Here is a 27,744-nt window from a genome sequence, read left to right as displayed (position 1 = left end):
GTATAATAGGTACTCTAATGAGCATTATTGTATTTAGCGCCATCTCTCGGCAAAATTTACTAAGTAATTTACGCGACTTGAGACTTGTGTGAATCTTTAGGCATGGAAAGTTACATGAAAAGTTGTCTAAACTAATAATAGATGACGCTGCATTTGAATATCTTGACTGATAACTCTAATACTAAATTGAATATAATCTAAGGTAGAGCAGAGTCTAACTGGGGAAGTACCTCCGCTTTACAAAAGACTGCGGTCAAATAGGACTAGACCTTACTCATTGTTGTGTTCCTGCCGGTGAGTACCTAAGGCAGCCAGAGCTCAACGAGGGAGGACCTACGGAACTAATTAGGACAATAGATTGTCCTTTGAGTCGTCGGCACCCAGGTCCCTTCTAAGTACAGGTTTGTACAAGTTTCTAATGAGTCGGCAACGCACATGTGCCACTCCTTGAGTGGCAGGCGTCCATAGGTTACAGTGACCGCTTTCCATCAGGCAGACCGTATGCCTGTTTCCCACCTACGTGGTACAAAAAAAACTGTCGACGAATTCACCTTAAACATTAAAAACAAAGTCAAAATCGATTGATTCGTTCGGGAGCTATGATGCCACAGACAGACATGTCAAGCGTCAAACCTTAAATTATTATAAAACACTCCGTCGTTTTTGCGTTGGTGGTTAAAAACAAGAAACTTCCTTCAAAACTATAATAAAACACAACTTTCTATGAAAATTGGTCAAGTGCGAGTCGGATTTCGACATTTCCATACAAACAGGTCATGAGCGCCTGACGAAATGTAATGGCAACGTACACTAAATTTCGTACTTAGATTTCGCGTATATTTCGGAAACGATAAGAGATAGAGCAAATGGACTTCTGATTTTGGTTGTCGATGGCACAATTTTTTTGTTTTCGTATATATACACCTTTTTTGGACCTATGTGGGCAATATTATGGTCAGTGAAGTTCTAAACGGTCTTAAGTGCCTCTTTTTTAGTAGGAACTTAAGTCATTTTGGAAAATGTTTTTTTTTTAACAATTTCTATAACAAACGAAACAGAAATTAATTTCTTTATACCTGTCCAACGCGATTACAACATTTTAAGACGTTTAGTAACTACTTGCAGCGGCAGTGAGTGAAATTCGTAATCTGAGTTTTATTCTATAAGTCCGACTTACGCTTGACTGTAGATTTCTAATAGGTTTTCCTGTAATCTACAGGTAGAGGGCTATCTCGTGTATTTTTTTGAAAATTTTACGCTAAGTAATTTCGGAGATAAGGGGGGGAATGGTCATTTTTTGCGTATTTTCTTAAATTACTTCTAAATTACCAAAATAAAAAAATTATACTTCAAATGCTCGTTAAACTTCCGTGAGACATATTCAAATAATTAATTGAAATACGGTTGTACTCACGTTATTATATCGCTATTGCTGCGACATGTTTCGGGCCAATTCGGAGGCCCCTCTTCAGGCGTATAGGAGTTCACGCGACGGCTAGACTCCGCAAACTGAACGCGCCGCTCGCCGCTCCGCCCGCTGCGCGCGCGCTGATAGGACGGGGGAGGGGGGCGCAGAGCAGTCTGCTGCTGTAGTTGTTGTGTAGAGTTCTGGTAGCGCGGCTGTGTCGACCGATGGAGGTAAGCACACTGCACTCACTGTGTCCACACGATTGTCAAAACACATTTTCCGCTTCACATTAGGTATTACCGGTTTCCATGCTGGTGGCAACATCCAGCCTCCGTCCCGATTGAAATTAGGGCGGCGTCCGATTTCAATGGCCTCGAGAACTTTGCGTGGTACAAAACATTTCTCCCGTACCAACAACCTTGCTCTATCGAAGCGTATAAAATGGGACGCGCCGGTATCGTACGCGTGCTCTGCCACTGCGGAATTCCTGGTGTCCATGTTCTTCACGCTTCGTATGTGTTCCGACAACCTCGCGGAGACATTCCTTCCAGTCTCGCCGACATACGCTCTACCACAGTCACAAGGTATCTCGTATACCCCCGGGCTACCCAGTGGGTCCTTATCTTTAGGAGAGCGCAGCACCTGCCTTACCTTTGTGTGGGGGCGGAATATTGTCCTCATGCTAAACCTACGGCGTAATAGGCGTCCAATGGTATCCGTTACCCCTTTAATGAACGGCAAGAAAACAGGCGCTCTCTCGACCGTATGTGTTCGCCGTAACGTGCTCGCACTTGCCGCCCGCTGACTCTGTCTCCAACTGTACCCATTCTTCTCTAACACCTGCCTTACATGCTGCAGCTCGCCTTGCACGTACTGCGGGTCACAGAGCCGTAAAGCCCTGTTGATGAGAGCGCGTGGCACCGAAGACAAATGCGCAGGGTGATGGTGCGAGTCAGCTTGCAGGTACCTGTCGGTGTGTGTAGCCTTTCTATGCCCCTTAAGTATGAGTCAAAAGGCCACGTTCGTCCCGCTGCACTAAGACATCCAGAAAAGGTAGAGCCCCATTACACTCTTTCTCTATAGTGAACGTAATCTTGGGATGCTGCGCGTTCAGGTGGGCAAGTAACGGGTCTAGATCTCTGCCTGTCACTACGGCAAACACGTCGTCGACATATCGCCACCATAGCCTAGGCTTATGTGGGCAGCTCTCCAACGCTCTCTGCTCAAAATTTTCCATAAAAAGGTTAGCCACCACTGGAGCTATCGGAGAACCCATTGCGACTCCTTCTATCTGTAAGTAGTATTCACCCCGCCACACAAAATATCCACTAGTGAGGCAAAACTCTATCATCTTCATGTACTCGGTGAGAGAGTCGTCGTGTTCGGCCATTCGTTTTATCAACTCTATAGTTTCCGCTACCGGTACATTAGTAAATAAGGAGGTTACATCAAAGCTCACCATTACCTCATCTTCCTGATGAAGATGAGGTAATGGTGAGCTTTGATGTAACCTCCTTCCTGATGAAGATGAGGTAATGGTGAGCTTTGATGTAACCTCCTTATTTACTAATGTACCGGTAGCGGAAACTATAGAGTTGATAAAACGAATGGCCGAACACGACGACTCTCTCACCGAGTACATGAAGATGATAGAGTTTTGCCTCACTAGTGGATATTTTGTGTGGCGGGGTGAATACTACTTATTGTTTATTGTTTATTGTTTATTTATTCAACCAACTTACATTTACAGCATAGTGCTAAACATGAAAGTTATAGGTCATAATATCACTAATTAAAATTAATTCAATACAATTCAAATCATATTTAAAATTACAATCAAAATTAAAATAAATAGTATACAATTATTCAATGTTTTACTTGTCAACTTAACAATAATAATAGTTGCAGGTCTGAATAATCGCTGCACATTAACTCATAATCGTAACATTTAATTAGCACTGTATTGTAGTAGGCGTGTGGATCGATTCGAGATAACGAGAAGCTGTGGCCAGAAATCTCGACTCCGTGTGCGAAAACAGGTCTAATGTCGGATCATAGAGGAGAGTATTGTTGACGAGATTTAAGGCCACGTACACGGGAGAATTGCTCAAGTTGTTTTCGGCGTTGGCGACCTGGAATAGCGGCCGTTGGCGTGGACGGAGGGTACCTCTTATGTGTAGCGGTACTTTAAACGATATATATTGTAACAACGAAGGATTATATATAGTGCCTCGTATCAGCCTGAAGAAATATTTGATTACCGCAATCCGTCGACGCATTTCAAGGCTTTGGTAAGATACCATTCCTAGCACAAACAGGGTCGGGTATAAGTAAGGGTAGAAACCATGAATTTTATAGTATAGGTAACGGACAAATGACTTTTGAACTCTTTCGATTAAGGTAACATGTTTTTGATAGTGTGGATTCCATACTATGCAGTTACTTTCTAGCACTTACAGATAGAAGGAGTCGCAATGGGTTCTCCGATAGCTCCAGTGGTGGCTAACCTTTTTATGGAAAATTTTGAGCAGAGAGCGTTGGAGAGCTGCCCACATAAGCCTAGGCTATGGTGGCGATATGTCGACGACGTGTTTGCCGTAGTGACAGGCAGAGATCTAGACCCGTTACTTGCCCACCTGAACGCGCAGCATCCCAAGATTACGTTCACTATAGAGAAAGAGTGTAATGGGGCTCTACCTTTTCTGGATGTCTTAGTGCAGCGGGACGAACGTGGCCTTTTGACTCATACTTAAGGGGCATAGAAAGGCTACACACACCGACAGGTACCTGCAAGCTGACTCGCACCATCACCCTGCGCATTTGTCTTCGGTGCCACGCGCTCTCATCAACAGGGCTTTACGGCTCTGTGACCCGCAGTACGTGCAAGGCGAGCTGCAGCATGTAAGGCAGGTGTTAGAGAAGAATGGGTACAGTTGGAGACAGAGTCAGCGGGCGGCAAGTGCGAGCACGTTACGGCGAACACATACGGTCGAGAGAGCGCCTGTTTTCTTGCCGTTCATTAAAGGGGTAACGGATACCATTGGACGCCTATTACGCCGTAGGTTTAGCATGAGGACAATATTCCGCCCCCACACAAAGGTAAGGCAGGTGCTGCGCTCTCCTAAAGATAAGGACCCACTGGGTAGCCCGGGGGTATACGAGATACCTTGTGACTGTGGTAGAGCGTATGTCGGCGAGACTGGAAGGAATGTCTCCGCGAGGTTGTCGGAACACATACGAAGCGTGAAGAACATGGACACCAGGAATTCCGCAGTGGCAGAGCACGCGTACGATACCGGCGCGTCCCATTTTATACGCTTCGATAGAGCAAGGTTGTTGGTACGGGAGAAATGTTTTGTACCACGCAAAGTTCTCGAGGCCATTGAAATCGGACGCCGCCCTAATTTCAATCGGGACGGAGGCTGGATGTTGCCACCAGCATGGAAACCGGTAATACCTAATGTGAAGCGGAAAATGTGTTTTGACAATCGTGTGGACACAGTGAGTGCAGTGTGCTTACCTCCATCGGTCGACACAGCCGCGCTACCAGAACTCTACACAACAACTACAGCAGCAGACTGCTCTGCGCCCCCCTTCCCCGTCCTATCAGCGCGCGCGCAGCGGGCGGAGCGGCGAGCGGCGCGTTCAGTTTGCGGAGTCTAGCCGTCGCGTGAACTCCTATACGCCTGAAGAGGGGCCTCCGAATTGGCCCGAAACATGTCGCAGCAATAGCGATATAATAACGTGAGTACAACCGTATTTCAATTAATTACTTCAAATGCTTATAAAATGCTCTTTCATTTGATATGTAACACGATATAGTTTTAATAACTTTGATTTTTAATTTTCAATGTTACCCCCCAAAAGTGGCCCCTGTGATTAAATTTCATTTAATTAAATTACATGTCCGTCTTTGGGCCACAGGTTTACATATGTGTGCCAAATTTCAAGTAAATCGGTCCAGTACTTTTGGAGAAATCGGCTGTGACAGAGGGACAGACAGACACGCGAGTGATCCTATAAGGGTTCCGTTTTTCCTCTTTGAGGTACGGAACCCTAATAAAACGGCCTTCAAAAAAAGCGTGTTACAAAACACGGAGAAACTAAAAAGCCAAAAATAATCTTCGAATTCAGATTTCTTATCGGATTGCAATAATCTAAACATCCAAATTATAAACAAATCAATTATTTTTGTAGTCGGTACCAGACCTGTTCGTCGCCTTGCTATTTCCTGTTTGCTCCACCCAACCATACGCAGGCTGGCCCCGACTCCAAAAATAATTGATTTGTTTATAATTTGGATGTTTAGATTATTGCAATCCGATAAGAAATCTGAATTCGAAGATTATTTGTGGCTTTTTAGTTTCTCCGTGTTTTGTAACACGCTTTTTTTGAAGGCGGTTTTATTTTTTGTTAAAAAGTTAATTTATTTGTTGATTTTTAGTGGTTCCTAGTGATATTATATGTATCAGTCCGAATATATGTACAGTAGTGAAAGAATTATCCTTTAACTCCTAACCATTGAGGAGTTGACCTTCTATCATCAGCTCAGTCACATAAAATTATTACCATTAGGCGTAAATACTGGTTTACCTTTGAAAAATACACTAAAAACATTACATGTGCCTATAACATTTGAAGAGTTCCCTCGATTTCTCCAAGATCCCATCATCAGACCCCGACTTGGTGCCAATGGGACCATCTCGGGGTTATACCCGTTCGATAAAAAAAAAATTTTGAAAATCGGTCCACGATTCTCGGAGATATCGAGTAACATACATACAAAAAAAAAAAAAAAAAAAAAAAAACATTCAGTCGAATTGAGAACCTCCTCCTTTTTTGAAGTCGGTTAAAAATTTAATGCACCTTACAAAATAAATCGAACATTCTGTGGACATAAATGATAGGTATCCTATTCAAATTGGATAAAAAGTAAAATTCGTTTCTGGATATCTAATTATTTATTAAATTAATGCGAATACTGTCCGGCAACTTAAAGTAAGGCTACTTTTACATTATTAATAAAACAAAAACTACTATTCTATCGTCTATTGTACGAGATATTAGTTCGTCTGACTAGTTGAAATCATAAATTGCTTCATTTTGTGGACGTGCTAGAGAGACCATTTGGTAATTGGTTAATAATGCAATGATACTATAAAATGAAAGTATAAAAAATAAAGATGAACCTCAGACCCCACCGACTACATTTGTGTTTTCAGGCGGATCTATCTAAATTGACAACGAGTCTAATATTTTTGCTATCTCTGCTTTCTATTTGTTTCTGTGCCCACTTCCGTGTTATTTTTTCTTCTGAACAATCTCATGGTCATTAGCAGCGTCGCGAAACCGAGACAGACAGCCATCACAGCCAGAACGATCACTCCTGTTGATACATAGCCATTCTTGTGAAACGCCTCGCCCACCAGCGCGACGGGCCGGAGGATCTTGACGACCGGCTCGCAGCCCGACTCCCTCACGTACTTGGCCCAGGTTCGGTTGGCGTAGGTCAGCTTCTGTGGCTTCAAGAAAGGCCTCCTCCCCGGCACGGTTCTGTTGGTGGGGAAGCTCATGTTTCGCAGCTGCGTCTCGTTGTACTTACAGTACAAATGCTTCTTCTTCTTGTTTCCTTTGACGACGATGTCCTTCTCGGCGCTCTTGGCCCCGATGAGCACGTTCAGGTCGCCCTTGATCATGTTCGCCCAGTCCCACATCTCTGCGATCTTGCAGTCGCAGATGAACGGATTTCCGATCAAATTCAACGAGTGCAGCTTCGGGTTATTGACGAACACTTCCGGATCTATCGTGGTGAGGTTGTTGTTGCTCAGGTTTATTTTCTCCAACTGCTGTAACCTGTCAAGGAATAGCAGACTGCCTTCCGTGGAGCTGATCCGGTTTCCGGCTAAATTTAAGTCAGTAATGTTATCCGAATTCTTGAAAGAGTCGACGTTGAGCGACGTGATGTTGCAATTGCTTAGGTCGAGGACGGTGACGTGTGCCAACGATTTCGGGAACAGCGGTCCCGAGGCCGGTATCACGAGCGGATTCCCTCCGAGCCTTATTTCTCTCAAGTCCATGTACGTGAGGTTTTTAAAGAAAGCGTTAGCATTCAGCGGTCGTTTCAGACCGCAGAATTCCAATTCGATTGTGGTTAACTGCGTGAGATTACCGAACAGTCCGGCTTCCAAAGACATGAGGTCGTTGCCTGATAGTACTAGTCGCTTCATTGCAGTCAGATTTGAAAACGAATCGGGGGCAATGTAGGACAAGTTGCTGTAACCCATGTTCAGATATTCCAGCTTTTCGAGCGGTGCGAGTAGTTTAGCAAACACGTTGACAAGGGGGTTGTGTGAAATGTCCAATTCCACTAGATTGTCGAATACGTTAAAGTTGTACGGAAGGCGACGCAATCCACAGTTACTCAAGAACAATCTTTCTAACCTAGGCAGGGGTGCCAAAGCTTCTTCCAAATCTGGCGCAAACAGGGGATTTCCAGAAAGATATAGACTCTTCAGTCTAGTCGCATTAGCGAAAGCGTCTCCAGATATCGGCCCTATTATTTTGCAGTGCGACAAGTCTAACAATTCCAAATGATCGACGCTGCTGCCCAGCGTGGCCGCAACATCCAGGTCACGTAGCTCGTTGTCGGCCAAAATGAGTGTGACCAGGTTTGTGCAATTGGAGAACGTGTCTTCAGACAGCGAAGTCAAGCCCGCATTTCGTAAATTCAAATACTCTAATCTCGTCAAGGAGCCCAAAAGTTCCGTGAAGTCTGTGTTGGTTAGAATGTTTCCGGCTAGCTCTAAGTATTTCAGATTAACGAGATTCGAGAAGACGTTTTCGGCGACTGAAGTAAGATTGCAGTTGTTTAATTTTAGGGTGTCCAAGCTTGTGAGGACATCGAAGATGCCGGCGTCGAGAGTGTTCAAGGGGTTGTAGGACAAGTCGAGGCTGGTGAGGGCTGTGATGTTGTCGAAGAACTGCGGGTTGATGCGGGCGAGCTTGCAGGAGCTGAGGTCGAGGAACTGCAGCGTACTGGAGGCGAGGAAGGGGCCCTCGACGGGCGCCAGCGGGTTGTCCTGCAGCTCCACGTTCAGCAGCCCGCGGGAGTCCCTGGAATATAATAAAAAATATTGTGGTTATGATTGAGTTGTTATGACAAAATTTACCGGGACATTTTAGTGTCCTATAGAGTAATCAAATCAACAAAGCATCTAACAAGAATTCACCTCTAAGGATCCTGCTATCTGTAAAAACTACGCCGTAAGTTTGTTTACATCGCTAAACCAGACATCAGTGAGTTTATATTGCCGGACAACCGCAATTATGAATCAGTTTTATTAGTACCTGTCCATCATGAAAAAGATGATATCATGAGCTTTTGAATGAGATGAGATGTTGATATAGACATTATATATAGGTTATTTCTACGTCTACAGGGGACGGAGTCAAACGACTATTATCGATATTTTAGTGAGTTTTATAGCGACTTTTTTGCAGATGGCGATTCCTAACTTGTGGTGGCTAATAGTACTATTCTATTTTGTGTATTATTAGATAGAGCTGTTCAATCCTCACCAATCTTACAGGAAAACGGTCAAGAATCCTTCATCCAACGTACGAACATGGAAATGGGCCTGGACTATTTCAATTTGCACCGTCCATTATCTAATATAGTTGGCAGCAATTTGCCGCGGGCACGACAAGTTCAACAATTGGACAATTTTATCATCAGCCCGCTCAGGGCTGGCTACGTGGGAAATGTTGTGTGTTTGGGTAAACAATGAGTCAGGTGGTAATACTGGTAATTGGTCTGTATGGCGTCAGAGGATAAAAGGTTAGTTATGGATATCATGGTATCCATGATGCTAATTGTAGTGCACGGGTGAGTGATAATTGATTTGTATTGCAGTGTGGAGGATATAAGGTTATTATGGTTATGAATCATGATCTAATTTTGGTTGGGTTTTTGATATTTTTGAAGGAAATTACCACTCTCGAGCGAGGTTTGAAGTTTTTGAGCGAACAGTAGGTAGGTACTTATTAGGACACAGTACACTGGCATTAAAATTGAAACACTTTCAAAAGGTCTAGTGAATCTAGTAGACTTTTGTATTGTCAAAATATCAATTTATTCTAATATTTTGAAACATATTGGTACAGAGTGCCAATTAGAAAAACCATTAACTTTGCAATTTACTTTTAATTTGTTACCTATTCAGAAAGTCGTAATAAAACCTTTGAAAACATGACCCATATAATTTACTTTTTAATTACTTAGCAATGAAAAGTCTTCCGTAGGTAACCGACACGTTCATTAAAATTCACATTCAGCCAGTCTCGTTAAAAACGGCGGCATTTAAAATGCACGGCTTCATGAAAACTTGAGGATACCGCAAGTGGGCGGGAATGAGGGCACGTTTCACACGTACATGTAGCCAACTTAAATATGCACTATTTATTTATAACTTAGGTAAGGTAAGTAGTTGGTATTCACGCTTCGTGAGGTCAAGTTAAAACACTCAACTGTTTTTATCAGATTCTCCTCATTGGCATCGGTCACATTTAATTTCGTTGAATGGATTCACAATTTTATAGAGATTATTATATTATGACATGACAGTGATCTGAAACGTGACATGTGAAATTTAAAGTTTATCGCCCCAAGCAATTTCGCCCTTGAACCCTAAACGACAGTAAACAAGAGGTCAAACCAAGGTGACAATCGTACATTATCATATAAGCGGTCATCGTGGTCCATGGTGGACATGCATTAAAGTAACACCAATAGGAGCCCAGATATTATAACTGCAATTATAACAAAAATAATAAATAATATTTTAAATATATGTACCTACCCTAAACGTTGTAGGTAAGTATATATTAATATTACGTTCGCTATTGCTTGGTAAGCTATTAGATTTATAAACTCTGTGGCTGAGGTAAGCACTTAATAACGACACACTCACCTACGTCAGAGATTGAAACTGGGTTAGGCTTTTATGTTTAAACACCTTCGTAATTTCTAGACTGAATTTATGAAGATTTAGACTACCTACCTACTTATAGTTACTAAATTATTCACATACCCTACTACGTTAAGCACAGGGATAGGATATGAGCGCAATCCTCAAGATTCCAATTACATATTGAACACTTTATACGCTTGTTAAAATTTTGAGTGCACTTGATTTGAATAAGGATGAGGTGTAAACCGTGTAAACAAGAACTGCCTTGTACCAATAATGATTCTATCCTTATTTGAAGAACTTATAGTGTTGTATTGCAGCCGTCATATCGAAGGAGATATCGCAAGAATCAAGGGTTTAATTAAACAGAAAAGCGGAAGGTATAAGCAAGTATAAGTAAATAAAAGTTAACTTACAAAAACGCCTCAGGATCAATATAGCTGATATTATTCCCGGACAAATCCACATCGATCAGATAATCCAATCCCGAAAACGCTTCTCTCGTAATCCTCTTCAGCTTGTTATTGGCTATCTGTAGTCTCCTCATCTTGATATCCTTTGGAAAGGGCTTTAAATCTGTGATATTGTTTTCATTCAAGTCTAGGATGTAGACGCTCATGCTGAGTTCATCGTAAGGGATTTCTGTCAAGTTGCTCTCGGAACAGTCTGTGACCCAGTTGATACGGAAGTAGTGGCAGTCGCACTCGTCAGGGCATTCCAGCTCGAAGCTGTCGCCGTTGAAGGCGGCGGCTACGCCCAGGGTCAGCAAGATCGGGAGCGGGAGGCGCATGTTGCTAGTCAAGTCCCATGTTCACTGAAACAGAAGATGTAAGGCTTACATGTAAATTAAATGTGGAAAGAAATCGTTTGCTGACGCTTTTGTTGTACCTAATTCGCAGAAAAGAATCAGTTATAAAAACAAAACACACAGAGTGAAGTCACATCTATCAGCATCGAACCGCATATTTTACGTAGGTATGAGAAATCGCTCGTTAGTATAAAGACGCTTATGTATCTGAAAGCTGAAAGCATTCGTACGCATCTTCATACTAACAAGTGATTTCTTATACATATTTAAAATGCGGCTCGACTTTATCCACAGAATGCATGGTCTATGTACATGACTTGGGCACGACGTCCTAAAACAGTTGGTTTAGGCAACGGATGACTGCACAAAGAGCGGCTGCATTAATGTATTTGTCACATAAATTGTAATAACGTAGACTTCCCGGTTAGATCCGGACGGATTTCCGATATTCCGGAGTTCCGGACGAATTGGTTCGATACTCAATAAACCGATCACCATCCTACTATCATATGTAGTCAAGCGGTATTTAATTGGTTCGCGTGTCTAGTAAAAATATTCATCACTTTTTTAGCTCTAATCTATGAAATTGTTGAAAAAAAACAAGTGAGATTCGAACTTATACCCGAAGAATTTCGTCCCCGAAGAACTCTTTTACTTTTTAACGCCTACGAAAATATAAGTTTTTATGTAATCTAAAATAGGTAAAGAACACAGACAATGTTTTTTTTTAATCCCCGTGTAGAACTATTTTGTTTTCGTGAAGGTGTGTTAGTTCGAGTAATATGTTTACTGCTGCTCAATGAGTCAGCCGTGTGTCGATAATTGATACTACAAATGTAGAGCATGTGCGACCAATTCTTTGCATTATTTACGTACCGTACCAACGATCGCACCTAATCTAAACCTTATTGCGACGAGATAGTCTACTAAATGCCTAGTCATTTCTTGATCGTAATGGCCGTCAGAGGTAAGCATTAAATCGCAAATATTAGGCTTGGCGTAAACATGAGGAGGTCATAATATAAGAGTTATGACAATAACGATGGAACGAGACTTTTTTCCCTTTATAATAAGGTTTGTTCACAGAGCAGCTAGAGTATATAATGAGAATATCTCGGACTCCAGAAAGCATGAAAAATTTCCCGGAAAACAAGTAATCCGACGCTCTGATAAGTCAAAATAATGATTAATAGAAATGAAAATTAAAACATACAGGGTGACCTAAATAACTTTATTACACTTTGTTGATCATAATAATAATATGGACGATCTCAAACTATTTGCACCAAACACCCAAGACCTGATGGTGCTATTGAAAACCACTGAAGTTTTCAGTACCGCCATCAGAATGGAGTTTGGTGTCGATAAGTGTGCGGTCATGCATGTACAGCGGGGGGAGGTTGTAAATTCAGAAAATTTACAACTTTCTGAGACGATGTCGTTCAGATCTATCTCTGAATCAGAAACCTATAAGTACCTTGGTATGTCACAGTCGTTGGGTATTGAGGATGTTGGCATTAGACGGTCGGTGAAGGAGCGCTTTTTCAGTCGGCTCACAAAAGTCCTTAACAGTCTTTTGTCAGGAGGCAACAAAGTGCGCGCCTTTAACGCCTGGGTAATGCCTCTACTCACATACTCCTTTGGCATACTACGGTGGACCCAGACTGAGCTGGACGCCCTGGATCGGAGGGTCCGTTCACTGCTTACCACACATCGTATGTTACACCCGCGCTCGTCTGTTATGAGATTGTACATCCCACGGAAGTGCGGAGGTCGAGGCTTCCTAAACGCCAAAGATCTCCACAACCGTGAGGTGTACAATCTCAGGAATTACTTCCTTAACAACGAGTGTGGGATGCATCGTGATGTGGTGGCAGTTGACGGAAACCTCACGCCGCTCTCCTTGGCGAAAGAGAACTGGCGCAAACCTGTGGGTACTAAGTACTGCGGACCGCAAGTCGGTATGGGAGAGCAAGCAGCTACACGGGCGGTTCTACAAGGCCCTCACGGGACCCGATGTAGACCTGCTCGCATCGGTGAACTGGTTACGATTCGGGGACCTCTTCGGAGAAACCGAGGGTTTTGCCTGTGCAATTGCGGACGAAGTTATGATGACGAACAACTACCGGAAATATATCCTGAAGGACGGTACGGTCGACATTTGTCGGGCATGCCGCCGTCCCGGAGAGTCACTCAGGCATATCATTTCCGGTTGTTCTCATCTTGCTAACGGCGAGTACTTGCACAGACATAATCTCGTAGCCAGGATTATTCACCAGCAACTTGCTCTTCAATACGGCCTTGTGGACCGCGAAGTACCGTACTACAAGTACTTACCTGCGCCAGTTCTTGAAAATGGTCGTGCCACGCTCTATTGGGATCGATCTATTATCACTGACAGGACTATTGTAGCCAATAAGCCTGACATTGTTATAATAGATCGACTGCAACGCCGGGCAGTGCTCGTTGACATCACCATCCCCCATGATGAGAATCTCGTGAAAGCCGAGAAGGACAAGTCCAGTAAATACCTAGACTTGGCTCACGAGATAACCGCCATGTGGGATGTTGATTCAACGATCATTGTTCCGATAGTCGTTTCAGCGAACGGTCTCATAGCGAAGAGTCTCGACCAACATCTTAAGAGACTCTCGCTAGGTGGCTGGATCAAGGGCCAGATGCAGAAGGCGGTGATCTTGGACACGGCGCGGATAGTCCGACGGTTCCTCTCTCTGCAGCCCTAACCACCGGCAGCTTGGGCCCTGCCCCGCTGCTGGCGGCACCCTAGGTTAGGTTTTTTATAATGTGTTTATATGTTTTTTTTATATTGTTTTGTATGTGATTTTGTATTTTACTTTTATATCCATATTATAAAAAGCTTAACCTAAGAAGCAAAATAAATAAAGGAGAATAATTATTTGATGATATATACCCATATAGGTGAAACAAAAAGAAACGATTTTTAATCTAGGAAACACGTGTGTATAGCGTTGAAAAATCTCCAATTTGATTTTATGTTCCCGACACACACTTCCCGACAAAATCCCGGAAACCTTTTGCCCCGATATTAGTGTAATTCGATCTGGCAACCCTAGGTACACTGTAAATAATTAGTCTGTCATGTTACGCGCATATTACGCCATCGTTTCGCTTAGCCTTTGTCTCCTTGACTGTACCGGTTAACATTTACTCGGCAGCCCTGATTTACACACAAACACATTGTACAAAAGGCGCAGCCGCCATTGTTGTGGACCGTAATGGCCGCCATCCTGCGCCGGCGCGCGCCAGACTCTTCTAGAATTTACGGCTGTTGACCGCCACTGGACTCAGTGGACGCTTTCATTGGTGTTTTGATATAAATAGAGTTTATAAATAAAATAAATAAATATTGGGGACACCTTATTACACAGATCGACTTAGCCCCAAACTAAGCAAAGCTTGTACTATGGGTGCTAAGCGATGATATACATACTTAAATAGATAAAACAAACAAGACAAACAATATTAACTATAGAATTTAATAAACTTTATTTAAAACTTTAATTCGCTTACACGAGAAAGTAAGAAAGCGAGCGCTTTTCATTCTAGAGGATTATGTTCTTCTCTTTAGTTGTAGGTTGGAAGCTAGGCTTTCCGGCCAAGAAAACATTTTGAGGTAACCGGGCTAGTCAAAACTAAGTAGTGCCAAAAAGCAATTCCTGGGATATGTTACCAATACTCCCATGACCACTGCCAAACAGCAACTCATCTCAGTTTGCTTAACTTTACCTCAATGAAGGATTTATCAATTTATCAGGTAATAAGTGCCTGTGCTTATACTTAGTTTAACCACTACCTTTCCATACTTGTACTTTTATATATTCTGTGGTATTCTGTAGCGTGCTTTAACTAAGCGTCAATCTATCCGTTTAATATATATAAAAGTTTGATGTCAGGGTGTCTTATAAATATAAATAAACGCTTCCAACCCCTACAACTTTTGCGCCTTTTTCAATTAACCATCGCAGTATTCTGAGCTCGATCGATGACAGTTAAATGTAGTTTGCACACTGTGCTTTAGGTCACTTCATCCCTTGGAAAGCCGAGCGTAGCGATGTCTGTTACGAAAAACAAAAAAAGGCAGTTTTTTTTATTGGATCGTCTTTCTAAGGGTTTCTAAGGAATGAAATTTTTATATCCTTGTAAAAAAATGTTTATAATGATGTCTATTACCTATGCATACTTTTAACTGTAAGAAAAATATAATGTTTCTGACTTTCTGGCTAAGGAATTTCAAAGTGGCCATATAAAGCGATCTTTCCCAACTTTGGCAACTTGTATCTTAAAAAATGCTAATCTGATTTCGATGCGGTCTTCAGTTTTCAACTAAATATTTATCTGTCTTCGATTAAAAAAAACTCGTATATCGACATTGTACATTTTGTCTGTCATTCTTTGAAGTTATTCAGTGCGAGACGTAAATTTACTTTTTTTATTTTTTCTTACTTTTCTTTCAAATTTTTTTTTTGTATTTTTTTTAAATTACACAAATCAATACCTTTCATTTGAGATACGTTTTGTCAAAATCGGACGATACAATAAAAAGATAGAATTTTTTTAATTTTCATAAAACACCTCGCTACGCTCGGCTTCCTAAGGGATAAAATTTCGATATCCTCGGAAAAAATCGTTTACTATGATGTCTACTATCACCATGCAAAGCGGCTTGCTTCCATCCAAAAGTGCAGCTTTTGGCCAAAAATTCTCCATAACAAGTATGACTAGTGGCCTCGGTGCATCTGCACTGCATGTCCTCTGCCCGAATACACACATTAGGTAAGGTTATGGCGTCACGTTTGGGTATGGGTGCTCTTACCATAATTATGCACTTTTTTCATTGCGTTGACATGTATGTCATAATATGGGTGCACGCGACTTACTCAAAACTACGTAGGTAAGTAAAAACTTTTTCAGAATTGCTGGCCTTTGAGGGTTTCTCTAAACTCTAGCCGACCAAAAACCGCTCGTTAGTGTGAAGAGCTGAAGACGCAGAAAAATGGTTACGCTATACACGTCGTCGCTGAACGCAGCCGTACGCATGTTCATGGGTGTCCTGCCGTTTCGCCAAAAAACGTTTCGTCAAATTTCATTTCCCAATAATCATATCGCAATAGTTTCATTTCCCAAAGTATTGTTTGGCAAAGGTATGTTTCGCAATGAATTTGTTTGGTCAAATTATCATTTGGCACAATTTTACTGTCAAATTTTACTTAGACAAAACTTTATTTCGCAAACGTTTTTAATGGCAAAACTTATATCCCAAAAACATGTTTGGTCAAAATTTCACATCGCAAATTTCGAAAATATTTAGGCATAAATTTGCATTTTCATTTCTACGGGATTAATTTAATTTACCGAAGATTTTTTTTACCAAATTTAACTTAAAATTGTCAAATGATAATTTCAGTTTTATTCCCAAGGCTTCAGTTGGACAAGAAAAGTTTGCTCAACTTTATTTTTGTCAAAAAATGTTTGACAATAAATATTACTAGGCATAAATGTAATGTAATCATTTTATTAGTATTGTAACAGAAAACTCGTGTGCGACAGGGTCAGTTTAGGTGCGACGACGAGCGAAGCGAGGAGGAGCGTGTTAGGTTGACAGTGAGCATTTGAGCAAACCGGAAATGGCTTTTTAAAGTAATTAAAAATTAATAGAACATAATGGTCTTGAAAACATGAGGTTTCTTTTTAATAAAATGTATCCGGACATGTAAGTGAAAATGTCCTCCTTGACATTTGCAGCAGGAGGAAAAAAAGTACGACATACACATTATTTCACACAAATCTTGGACACAAAGTATAAAATCAACAAACAAATTTCTAGTGCGCCATTTAATTACAATATATTGGGAAATGGAAATTTTGCCTAACAATACCTTTGACTAAATAATATTTGGTAAAATGAAATTTGACCAAGTAAATATTTTGGGAAACAAATACTTGCCAAAAAAAGTTTTGCTAAATGTCAATTTGCGATAAGTTGTTTTGCCAAACGTTTATTTGGGAAATGATAATTTGGGAATAATAGTTTGGGATGTGAAACTTTGGGAAACGTTTTTTGGCGAATCGTCAGTAAACCATGTTCATGATAAGGCACGCCACAGACAGTCTGAAAAAATCATAATCCAAATTCAGATTATGAATTTTTCAGACTCTGTTGCCGGCCTAAGTTGATAACGTACGATTTTTGGTCGGCGAAAGCCGATTCCACGTCGAGAGATTTGTGAAAACCCTAAGATAGGACACTCGTAGCAAGTGGACGGGTAAGTAGGTAGTTTTACTTCCATTCTGAGATGCGATTGCGCGCCATATTCGTGAACGGGTGCTGTTTGTGAAGACCGGTCTGTTTCAGCTAATAGGGGCTATGCTATTCTATGTAACATTAATTTTGAATGAGATTACGTTGAGGCACTCTGTTCGGTCCTTGTTTGTTTATTTTCTTTCTGACTCTTGGAGACCATATATATATATATATATATATTTTTCCTTTGCTTGAGACAACAAGAGTCTTTTACAACTCTAAAGTTATTTTAGTTATTCGTTTTTTTTTCTTCATGTATAATTTTTTTAGATGTACTTTGACACTTAGAGACTCTATACATCTCTAACATCTCTTATTGATAATCATAATAGCTTTGTACTTTGTATAATTTCTTGTGTTAATATATTTTTTTTTATGAATACTTTTGCTTATTAAATTGTATCTTGTTTTTTTAATGCATGTTAATTATAAGATGTAATGTTTTGAAAAGAAGTGGCCCGCCGAGTTTCTTGCCGGTCCCATAGTGGATACCCTCCTCCAACTGAGGGGGGACTGAAATCTTCTCGAGGCTGAGGCGTAGGGTTAGAGCCGGCGTAGTTTTATTTGACGTTCATAAGCGCATTGTAATATGCCTACTTGGAAAATAAATATTTCATTTCATTTCATTTCATTCATTATGTTATGATATTACGATTGACGTCACACAAGGGAAGTACAAAAGAACTACGTAGGTCAGATGAGTCATGCAATCGTTGATGCATTTCGAGAAAAAAATCAAGAAAATTGCCGACAGAATGCGTCACAATGCCTTCCTCGTTGGAAGTAACAGACGTATGTGAAAACCAGACGAGATAAATAACAATTTTGAATGAGACTGGATGAAATTGACCCGCGGTAACCTTCCGGCTAAAAGTCGTATTCATAACAGCATGTTAATGTCAATAAAGTGCAATTAAAAACAGCATAAATACTAGACCGCTCGCTCTATCATTCACTCAAAACCTCAATAGAAATCGCGACAATTAATTACTTCGGGCAATGCGACTGATGAAGATATTTTTTCTGCAAATTCGGCTTCACTCGTAGATGTCCGAACTCTCCTCCCCTGTCCCATGATTTTTAATACCTACTATTTCGATGGGAAGCACGTCAAATACGTACGAACCTAAAGGTATGCCAATCACGGTAGCCTGTAGTTAGGAGCCAGTAACTCCTAGAGCTGTTACATCTAATCTGGCCTAATTCGACACTGATCCAGGGAAACCCATTGCCTTTGAACCACAAAATCGTATTCCAGAATTTGACGACACTACACCAATTCACATACGTCGTTTTAGAAAGCACTATAACTTGGACGAGGCGGGCCGTGGGTCGAGATTCGCACAAGTTTGTCTGTCGTTTTATTGGGACAAGACTTCCTCATTACGGTATGATGGATCAGCTCCAGATCGTAATGGGGTGTCTAGACCAGAGGGTCCTGTAATGGATATTCGAGAACTTTCAACTGACTCAATTGGATAAGGATCACATTAAAAAAAACAACAATAGGGAAATATTCAGAATGATTGTAATGCGTAATACTAGTACGTAATAAAATATACAAGAATAACGCTTTCACATTGAAAATGAAACAATTTAATAAACAGAATCACCACTTTTTCTAGATAAATATCTAGAGAGGGTTTTTAGTTTTACCAGGGGCGGCTCACTCCGCGATTCCATAGCCGCGCTACAAGTACATGCGGGCGGCCGCGAGTTCGCGGCCTAATCAGGGGTGGCTCGAATTCTCACGGAACGCACGTTCGCAGTGTTTTTCTATTGTTACTATACGTCGCGAGTTTTTTTAAAGGTTCATATGCGATATCCGCGTGTGGAATGGCTAATAATGCTTAGTTAAATAAACATCATGAATAAAATAGGACAATATTACACAGATCTACTATTGACTATGTCATTTATGCCCCACGGAAACGTTCAATCAGGCTTGTGACGTTGGGACTTAAACAAAAATATATAAATACTGTATATATACCTAGAAAGTACCCAAGACTTGAATATAATAACATAACATTTTATTTGAGTATTATTATTTTTTAATCCATAGGCAACCCTAACGTCCGACGCTGCGCACGTGCGGCTCGTTTCTTTGTAATCATTTTGTAGGCATTTAAAAAGGCGGCATTTCGTGAACTTCAAAGCAGTGGGCCTTCTGTACTTGTACTATTATATATTCTGTGGTTTTACTGGGGTTACCTAAAATCAATAGACAAACTGGGTCGGATCTGCAAAATTTATTAGCGCTGAAATCTGCGCAAACGTAAAAACTTACTGTAATGTAAGTTCCTATACCTGTTAAAAAATCTTTAGGAACTTACTGAAAACCCCATCTAGTGTAAATTCTGAAAAAAACGTACAAGTCAAAGAATGACATAATAAATTAATTAGAGCTCACGATGGCCTACTGCGAATCACTGCGATATTAGTTCGTCTACGTATTTACTTATATCAAGAGATAGATAAACAGATACCTACCTATTTTGATTTGCTTTAAATTAAGGAGGAAGACGAAAATTGATCCTAAGTAGGGCATTGACCGCATGCATGGTTAGGTTACATATTCGTAAATAATCTAAATATTCACTGGTCATAGTGGTCCTTCGAGCCGGATGGATGAATACCAAATACATACATACATACAATCACGCCTGTTTCCCAGAGGGGTAGGCAGAGATCACGGATTTCCATTTACTACGATCCTGACAAACCACTTTCGCTTCACACACTTTCATAAAGTTTCTCATACACGCCCGTCGGTTTCGAGGTACTTCTGACCTGGCCTTTTTGCAATATTTCCCCGATTTGAACAAGAAAAGTTCGCCTAGGTCTTCCACTTCCAACTGACCCTTCCACTCTTTTTTAGGGTTCCGTAGTCAACTAGGAACCCTTATAGTTTCGCCATGTCTGTCTGTCCGTCCGTCCGTCCGTCCGTCCGTCCGTCCGTCCGTCCGTCCGTCCGTCCGTCCGTCCGCGGATAATCTCAGTAACCGTAAGCACTAGAAAGCTGAAATTTTGTACCAATATGTATATCAATCACGCCAACAAAGTACAAAAATAAAAAACCGGCCAAGAGCGTGTCGGGCCACGCTCAGTGTAGGGTTCCGTAGTTTTCCGTATTTTTCTCAAAAACTACTGAACCTATCAAGTTCAAAACAATTTTCCTAGAAAGTCTTTATAAAGTTCTACTTTTGTGATTTTTTTCATATTTTTTAAACATATGGTTCAAAAGTTAGAGGGGGGGGGACGCACTTTTTTTTCCTTTAGGAGCGATTATTTCCAAAAATATTAATATTATCAAAAAACGATCTTAGTAAACCCTTATTCATTTTTAAATACCTATCCAACAATATATCACACGTTGGGGTTGGAATGCAAAAAAAAATCAGCCCCCACTTTACATGTAGGGGGAGTACCCTAATAAAACATTTTTTTCCATTTTTTATTTTTGCACTTTGTTGGCGTGACTGATATACACATTGGTACCAAATTTCAGCTTTCTAGTGCTAACGGTTACTGAGATTATCCGCGGACGGACGGACGGACGGACGGACGGACGGACGGACAGACAGACATGGCGAAACTATAAGGGTTCCTAGTTGACTACGGAACCCTAAAAATGGGAAAAAATGTTTTATTAGGGTAGGGGGGCCTACATGTAAAGTGGGGGCTGATTTTATTTTTCACCTGGTAACTATAGACCCATATCTTTGCTTAGTGTCTTATCTAAAATTTTAGAAAAACTTGTAAATAACAGACTTGTTAAATTTTTAGAGAAGAACCGCGCATTATCTGATAGGCAATACGGTTTCCGATCGCAAAAATCAACTGAAGATGCCATCACACTTTTAGTTAAACTTATATCAAACTATTTGGATAATAACATTAATTGTATTGGGGTCTTTTTGGACTTGGCCAAAGCCTTTGACACGGTGTCGAAACCAATATTGCTGCGAAAGCTCGAGACAATAGGAATTCGCGGCGTGTCACTGGCCTGGTTCGACAGCTATTTAACTAACAGAAAACAACTAGTCAAAGTGGATTCTCTCAAGAGCGGGTTGGATAGTCTAGACTTTGGAGTTCCCCAGGGTAGTGTGTTGGGTCCCACTTTATTTCTGATCTATATAAATGACATACACTACCTTAACCTCCCCAAAGCCGAAATTATTTGCTACGCGGATGACACAGTAATCCTCTTTAATGATAATAGTTGGGATGGCGTCCTTGCCTTGGCAGAAAAAGGTATGAGCCGTGCTGCAGGCTGGTTTCGTAACAATCTGCTAACACTAAACAGTAAAAAAACCAAATTTGTTTGTTTCCATAAAACCGCCGCTTCTAGACCTCCTGATCCAACATTAGCAATTAAAATCCATTCTTGTACAGATACAGACGTCCGCTCCTGTTCTTGTGAGACCATAAGTCGTACAAAAGTTATGAAGTATCTAGGTTTGCTTATCGATGAAAATTTAAACTTCAAAAGTCACATCTCCTGTCTTTCTAAAAGAGTCCGTAAAACAATATACATCTTCAAGAAACTCCGGCACTCCGCGGATCCAACTCTCTTAAAAAACATTTACATATCTCTGTGTCAGTCTACAATTACTTACGCGATATCAGTCTGGGGCTGCGCTGCCAAAACCTATATGTTAGTTGTTGAGAGAGCCCAACGCTCTGTCCTGAAAGTTATGCTCAAAAAGCCCTATAGATATGAAACAAAAAGTCTTTACGCAGATGCCCAAGTCTTTACAGTCCGTCAGCTTTATATCCACAAAGTCTGCCTCTCTATGCACAGATTCGCGTCTAAGCTGGATAATTATTCCGAACTGATCTCAAAACGCATCTTTAGATTACCCATCTCATCAGTTAACACTGCTTTTGGCAGACGCCTCGGTGATGTTTTAAGCTATAAAATCTACAATACTGTCGTAAAGCTGCAAACCGGGCTGATACGTTGCACGGTATCGGAGGCTAAACGTATTCTTTGCAAATGGTTACTGTCACTTGACTACCATGAAACTGAAAACTTACTTCAATAGGTAATTTAACAATAAATTTAACAATAATTTTAACTATAACCATACTATAAAATAACTTCTGCAAACTGTAATATTTTGGGCAACAGAATCAATGTTTAATAACTGTTCACACTGTACTTTTAATTATATAGTTACTGTGTTTTTTCTAATTTTCTAACTACTGTCAACAGACTTCCATGAAACTGAAAACTTACTTCAATAGGTAATTTAGTAATAACTTAATTATACCCATAGTATAAAATAACTTCTGTAAACTGTAATACTTTAGACAACAGAATCAATGTTTAATCATTGTTTACACTGTACTTTAATTATATAGCTAACTTGTTTTTCTAACTTTCATGACATATTTTAAATGCAATACAGGTCTCCCGCGGTACAGGCCTAGCCTAGTGCGGGGACCCCTGGAAACTTGTGTTAACAATAATTAGGATATGCACAAATGGATGTAAATTTTACCTATCTTTTGTAACAAATGACTTTGTGTTTATGTGCAACAATAAACGATTTTTTACTTTACTTTTTACTTTACTTTTTACTTTACTATTCCAACCCCAACGTGTGATATATTGTTGGATAGGTATTAAAAAATGAATAAGGGTTTACTAAGATCGTTTTTTGATAATATTAATATTTTCGGAAATAATCGCTCCTAAAGGAAAAAAAAGTGCGTCCCCCCCCCTCTAACTTTTGAACCATATGTTTAAAAAATATGAAAAAAATCACAAAAGTAGAACTTTATAAAGACTTTCTAGGAAAATTGTTTTGAACTTGAAAGGTTCAGTAGTTTTTGAGAAAAATACGAAAAACTACGGAACCCTACACTGAGCGTGGCCCGACACGCTCTTGGCCGGTTTTTATATACTTTCTTCGTTAATCTCCTCTCATCTATCCTCTCTACATGCCCGAACCACCTCAACATACCCATCTCAATCTTTGTCACCAACTCACCACATCTACATCCACTCCACACTTCTCTCTTATCACGCTATTTCAAATAACAAGTAAAATATTTATTATTTTTAGGGTTCCGTGGTCAACTAGGAACCCTTATAGTTTCGCCATGTCTGTCTGTCCGTCCGTCCGTCCGTCCGTCCGTCCGTCCGTCCGTCCGTCCGTCCGTCCGTCCGTCCGTCCGTCCGTCCGTCCGTCCGCGGATAATCTCAGTAACCGTTAGCACTAGAAAACTGAAATTTGGTAACAATATGTATATCAATCACGCCAACAAAGTGCAAAAATAAAAAATGGAAAAAATTGTTTTATTAGGGTACCCCCCCTACATGTAAAGTGGGGTCTGATATTTTTTTTCATTCCAACCCCAACGTGTGATATATTGTTGGATAGGTATTTAAAAATGAATAAGGGTTTACTAAGATCGTTTTTAGGGTTCCGTAGTCAACTAGGAACCCTTATAGTTTCGCCATGTCTGTCTGTCCGTCCGTCCGTCCGTCCGTCCGTCCGTCCGTCCGTCCGTCCGTCCGTCCGTCCGCGGATAATCTCAGTAACCGTTTGCACTAGAAAGCTGAAATTTGGTACCAATATGTATATCAATCACGCCAACAAAGTGCAAAAATAAAAAATGGAAAAAATGTTTTATTAGGGTACCCCCCCTACATGTAAAGTGGGGGCTGATTTTTTTTTTCATTCCAACCCCAACGTGTGATATATTGTTGGATAGGTATTTAAAAATGAATAAGGGTTTACTAAGATCATTTTTTGATAATATTTATATTTTCGGAAATAATCGCTCGTAAAGGAAAAAAAAGTGCGTCCCCCCCCCTCTAACTTTTGAACCATAGGTTTAAAAAATATGAAAAAAATCACAAAAGTAGAACTTTATAAAAACTTTCTAGGAAAATTGTTTTGAACTCGATTGTTTCAGTAGTTTTTGAGAAAAACTTGGAAAACTACGGAACCCTACACTGAGCGTGGCCCGACACGCTCTTGGCCGGTTTTTTGATAATATTAATATTTTCGGAAATAATCGCTCCTAAAGGAAAAAAAAGTGCGTCCCCCCCCCTCTAACTTTTGAACCATAAGTTTAAAAAATATGAAAAAAATCACAAAAGTAGAACTTTATAAAGACTTTCTAGGAAAATTGTTTTGAACTTGATAGGTTTAGTAGTTTTTGAGAAAAATACGGAAAACTACGGAACCCTACACTGAGCGTGGCCCGACACGGTCTTGGCCGGTTTTTTAACATAGTAATATATTTTTTTTTAATATTGTATAAGTAGCTAGTAGCTTTATTAATAGTGTGTGAACCTGCCTTAGAAATCTATATTATTTGTGGTCATGGTTCGTTAATATTTCTTGTATGTGGGTAGCTTTTGCACATTGTAATTTTTCCTCAGTCACCCGTTGACGCTGTAAAGAGTTCGAAACGTCGGGATGAATTTTAAATTCATTATACGCGATTTAATCCGTTTCCATAGTTTTATTTCATAAGTAAAATATTATTAACATGATTTATTTGAAATGATCCTAAAATTCCTAGGTGTATATGGTGATATTTAGGACCTTTTGTCTACTATTTACAAATTCATGTTTGTCTTTTAAGAGCTTTTTTATCACAGCAAGGTTTCTGGTAGGTGCCCTCACTCCTACTATCGTACAAAAGATTAACTAAATGATCTTGACATAAAAAATCTACACATGCGGGACAGTTAACCCCAGTCCATGGCAAGACAGTTATCTAATTAAAGCACAGCTAAGGTAAGCAGTACATAATTAGTAATTAGCGGGTGTTGTTAGTAACTGCATTAAGCAATGCTACGAATGCACAGGTCATTACGTCGCCTTGTCTTCTTGATTATGGTGAGGAAAGGTCGCTAGATTTTTTTGCGTGGTTATTATTAGTTAATGCTAGTAATTTAAGTACAATCGTTTTCTCTCTAAAATATTAATTAAAGGATTTAAAGTATGACATAAAAAGCACAAGTGGTACAGTCGAGTTCATAAATATCTGTACATTTCCTCACTTTAACTCGTAGCAATAAGGTGAAAAAATGTACACATATTTATGAACTCGACTGTATATCTTTTTACTTAGGTACCCTGTGATAATGATAAGTAAATATTTAAATAATAGTTTAAGCACACACAAGTTTATTTTCTAGTAAAAGGGATCGAACCCCGAAAACACCCCAACGACCCAAGACCAACGGTTTGGAAAGCGCGCACATTTTGCCGGTATTAACAAAACCGCTAAAAACTTGATTACTTCAATGACTCCCAATTCGTGAACGCAGGTCATTGCGAATCTTATGTACCCTGTATTCAATTTTATTTGATCCAGCAGCACCCACTTATCTCAGGACCAAATTTGAGTTTATAAGAGCCCGCCCCGGTTGTGTACTTCGTGACTCTCGTACTCTCAAGCTAGCTGTACTCCCACATCGGACTGGCTTCTTGTCAGACTCATTTACCTGTCAAGCGATTCGTCTGTGGAATGCTCTCCCTTTGCCTATCAGACAATCTCAGAGCAAACTTACGTTTAAAACCAAGTTGCGTAAGCATCTATTTGAAAACATTCGTGACTAAGTATTTGTATTATGTCTCACACTAGGTACGAAATTATTATATATATGTATGTATAATATATATTTATGTATAATATATATTTGTGTTTAACATATATTTTATTTTATTCTGAATATGTATTTATTATATGTATATAAGTAGGTTTATTGCGATAAGTATGAATACTGACCTGTGTTTTCTTATTTAATTTTTAAAATCCTGCACCAAACTAAGCTTTCTGTTTAGCCCAATGGTTGACTGTTAAGTCCGCCATTTGTACTCTTTTTTTGTAAATTTGTGCAAAATAGTTTAAATAAATAAATAAATTAAACGATGTTTAAGGTGAACAGTTATTAAGTAATGAGAAATTGAGCATACACACGTACCGCAAACTAAAATGTTATGTTACTGAGTTAACACTAATCTGCTTAGTCGGCTGTAAATACTTATAGGTTTTAAATAAATGATATAGGTAGGTATAGTTATTCTAGATGTTATTACGACTTTACAACAATACTCCTCAGACGCTAATCACAACACAAAAGTTGCACAAAAAAACACTGACCCACAAACTATTACAGGAAAGTCACGTGCACAATTAAAAAAAAAACCCCTAATAAATGTACCACTAATATAATAATTTTAATTTTAATATACCATATAATAATTATGTACCTAAATCAATTGTGACGTGTAATATGTAACAATATTATACATAAATGAGTATGAGTACCAGAGCGACCCTGAAATACGCGCAATTGGGCGCGTTCCGAATCGGTAAAATCCGGTGCAATTTAGAAAAATAAAGTAAAGCTGACTTACATGACGTGCTGACCGATGTCGCGCCAGTTGGGTACTGAGGCGGAGGCAGACTAGACTAGTGATGTGTTGAATCGATATGTTTATGTTTTTATGGGGCACGTGGGTGCTGAGGTAATGTAAGGGTAATATGTAGTGGTTTTAATAATGCATTGGGCTAGTTGCAATGCAAATTACGGTTGATGTTTGGTTTCGTTAATAGGTTTTTTATGCGATAGGAGGCAAACGAGAAGACAGGTCGCTTGGTGGTAAGCGATCACTGCCGCCAATGGATACCCGAAACATCAGAAGGGTTGGAGGTGCGTTGCTGGCCTTTAAGATGGGTGTACGCTCTTTTCTTGAAGGTTTGAAGGCATGATTGGAATATAAACTCGCTCTTCTAATGGTAGGCGGTGTTCGTAGTTTTATCTATGGACGCACGTAACTACTTATAAGCATGATGTTTCATACGCATTTTGACTTTGAGCATGATACGCTCTGGTTCTCGAAAATGCCATCAAACTATTATAACTTTGAGTAGATATCACAACTCGCAGTAAGTGTCATATTCATGTTGGAAACAAATGAACATATTCGACTTGTTTCTATGATTGCTAATGAAATGACATGTAAGTATTTTTTATGACTTAAGAGCCAAATGAGCAGACGGTTGACGGTAAAGCGATTATCATCGATCATAGACACCCGCAACAAAGGAATTGTATGACTTGTAAATACGTTGCCGGCATTTATGACGGGAGTTCGCTATATTCTGGAAGGTTTGATTGTGGTATATCGGTCTGGAAAACATAAGAAATCATTGAAAAGTTAGCACTAATATGTAG

General features: G+C 40.0%; 2 protein-coding genes across 2 annotated transcripts; one reads left to right on the top strand and one right to left on the bottom strand.

The window, feature by feature from the left end:
* Window positions 1-2,939: 2,939 nt before the first annotated feature.
* Window positions 2,940-4,161, top strand: LOC125225561. The gene is made up of 2 exons (XM_048129319.1): window positions 2,940-3,108; window positions 3,862-4,161. Exons 1-2 carry the CDS (start codon window positions 2,944-2,946, stop codon window positions 4,159-4,161), a joined length of 465 nt encoding a protein of 154 aa, XP_047985276.1. The 5' UTR covers window positions 2,940-2,943.
* Window positions 4,162-6,355: 2,194 nt separating this feature from the next.
* LOC125225045 (carboxypeptidase N subunit 2-like) lies at window positions 6,356-26,974 on the bottom strand. Its single transcript, XM_048128552.1, has 3 exons — window positions 26,924-26,974; window positions 10,794-11,191; window positions 6,356-8,521 (listed from the first exon to the last, which is right to left on the bottom strand). Exons 2-3 carry the CDS (start codon window positions 11,165-11,167, stop codon window positions 6,670-6,672), a joined length of 2,226 nt encoding a protein of 741 aa, XP_047984509.1. The 5' UTR covers window positions 11,168-11,191; window positions 26,924-26,974; the 3' UTR covers window positions 6,356-6,669.
* Window positions 26,975-27,744: the final 770 nt, after the last annotated feature.

The sequence above is a fragment of the Leguminivora glycinivorella genome, chromosome 4 (genome assembly GCF_023078275.1).
Source record: "Leguminivora glycinivorella isolate SPB_JAAS2020 chromosome 4, LegGlyc_1.1, whole genome shotgun sequence".
In the NCBI taxonomy this organism is placed as follows: Eukaryota; Metazoa; Arthropoda; class Insecta; order Lepidoptera; family Tortricidae; genus Leguminivora; species Leguminivora glycinivorella.
The sequence above is the reverse complement of the archived record's forward strand: the minus strand, read 5'-3'. Positions and strand labels throughout refer to the sequence as shown.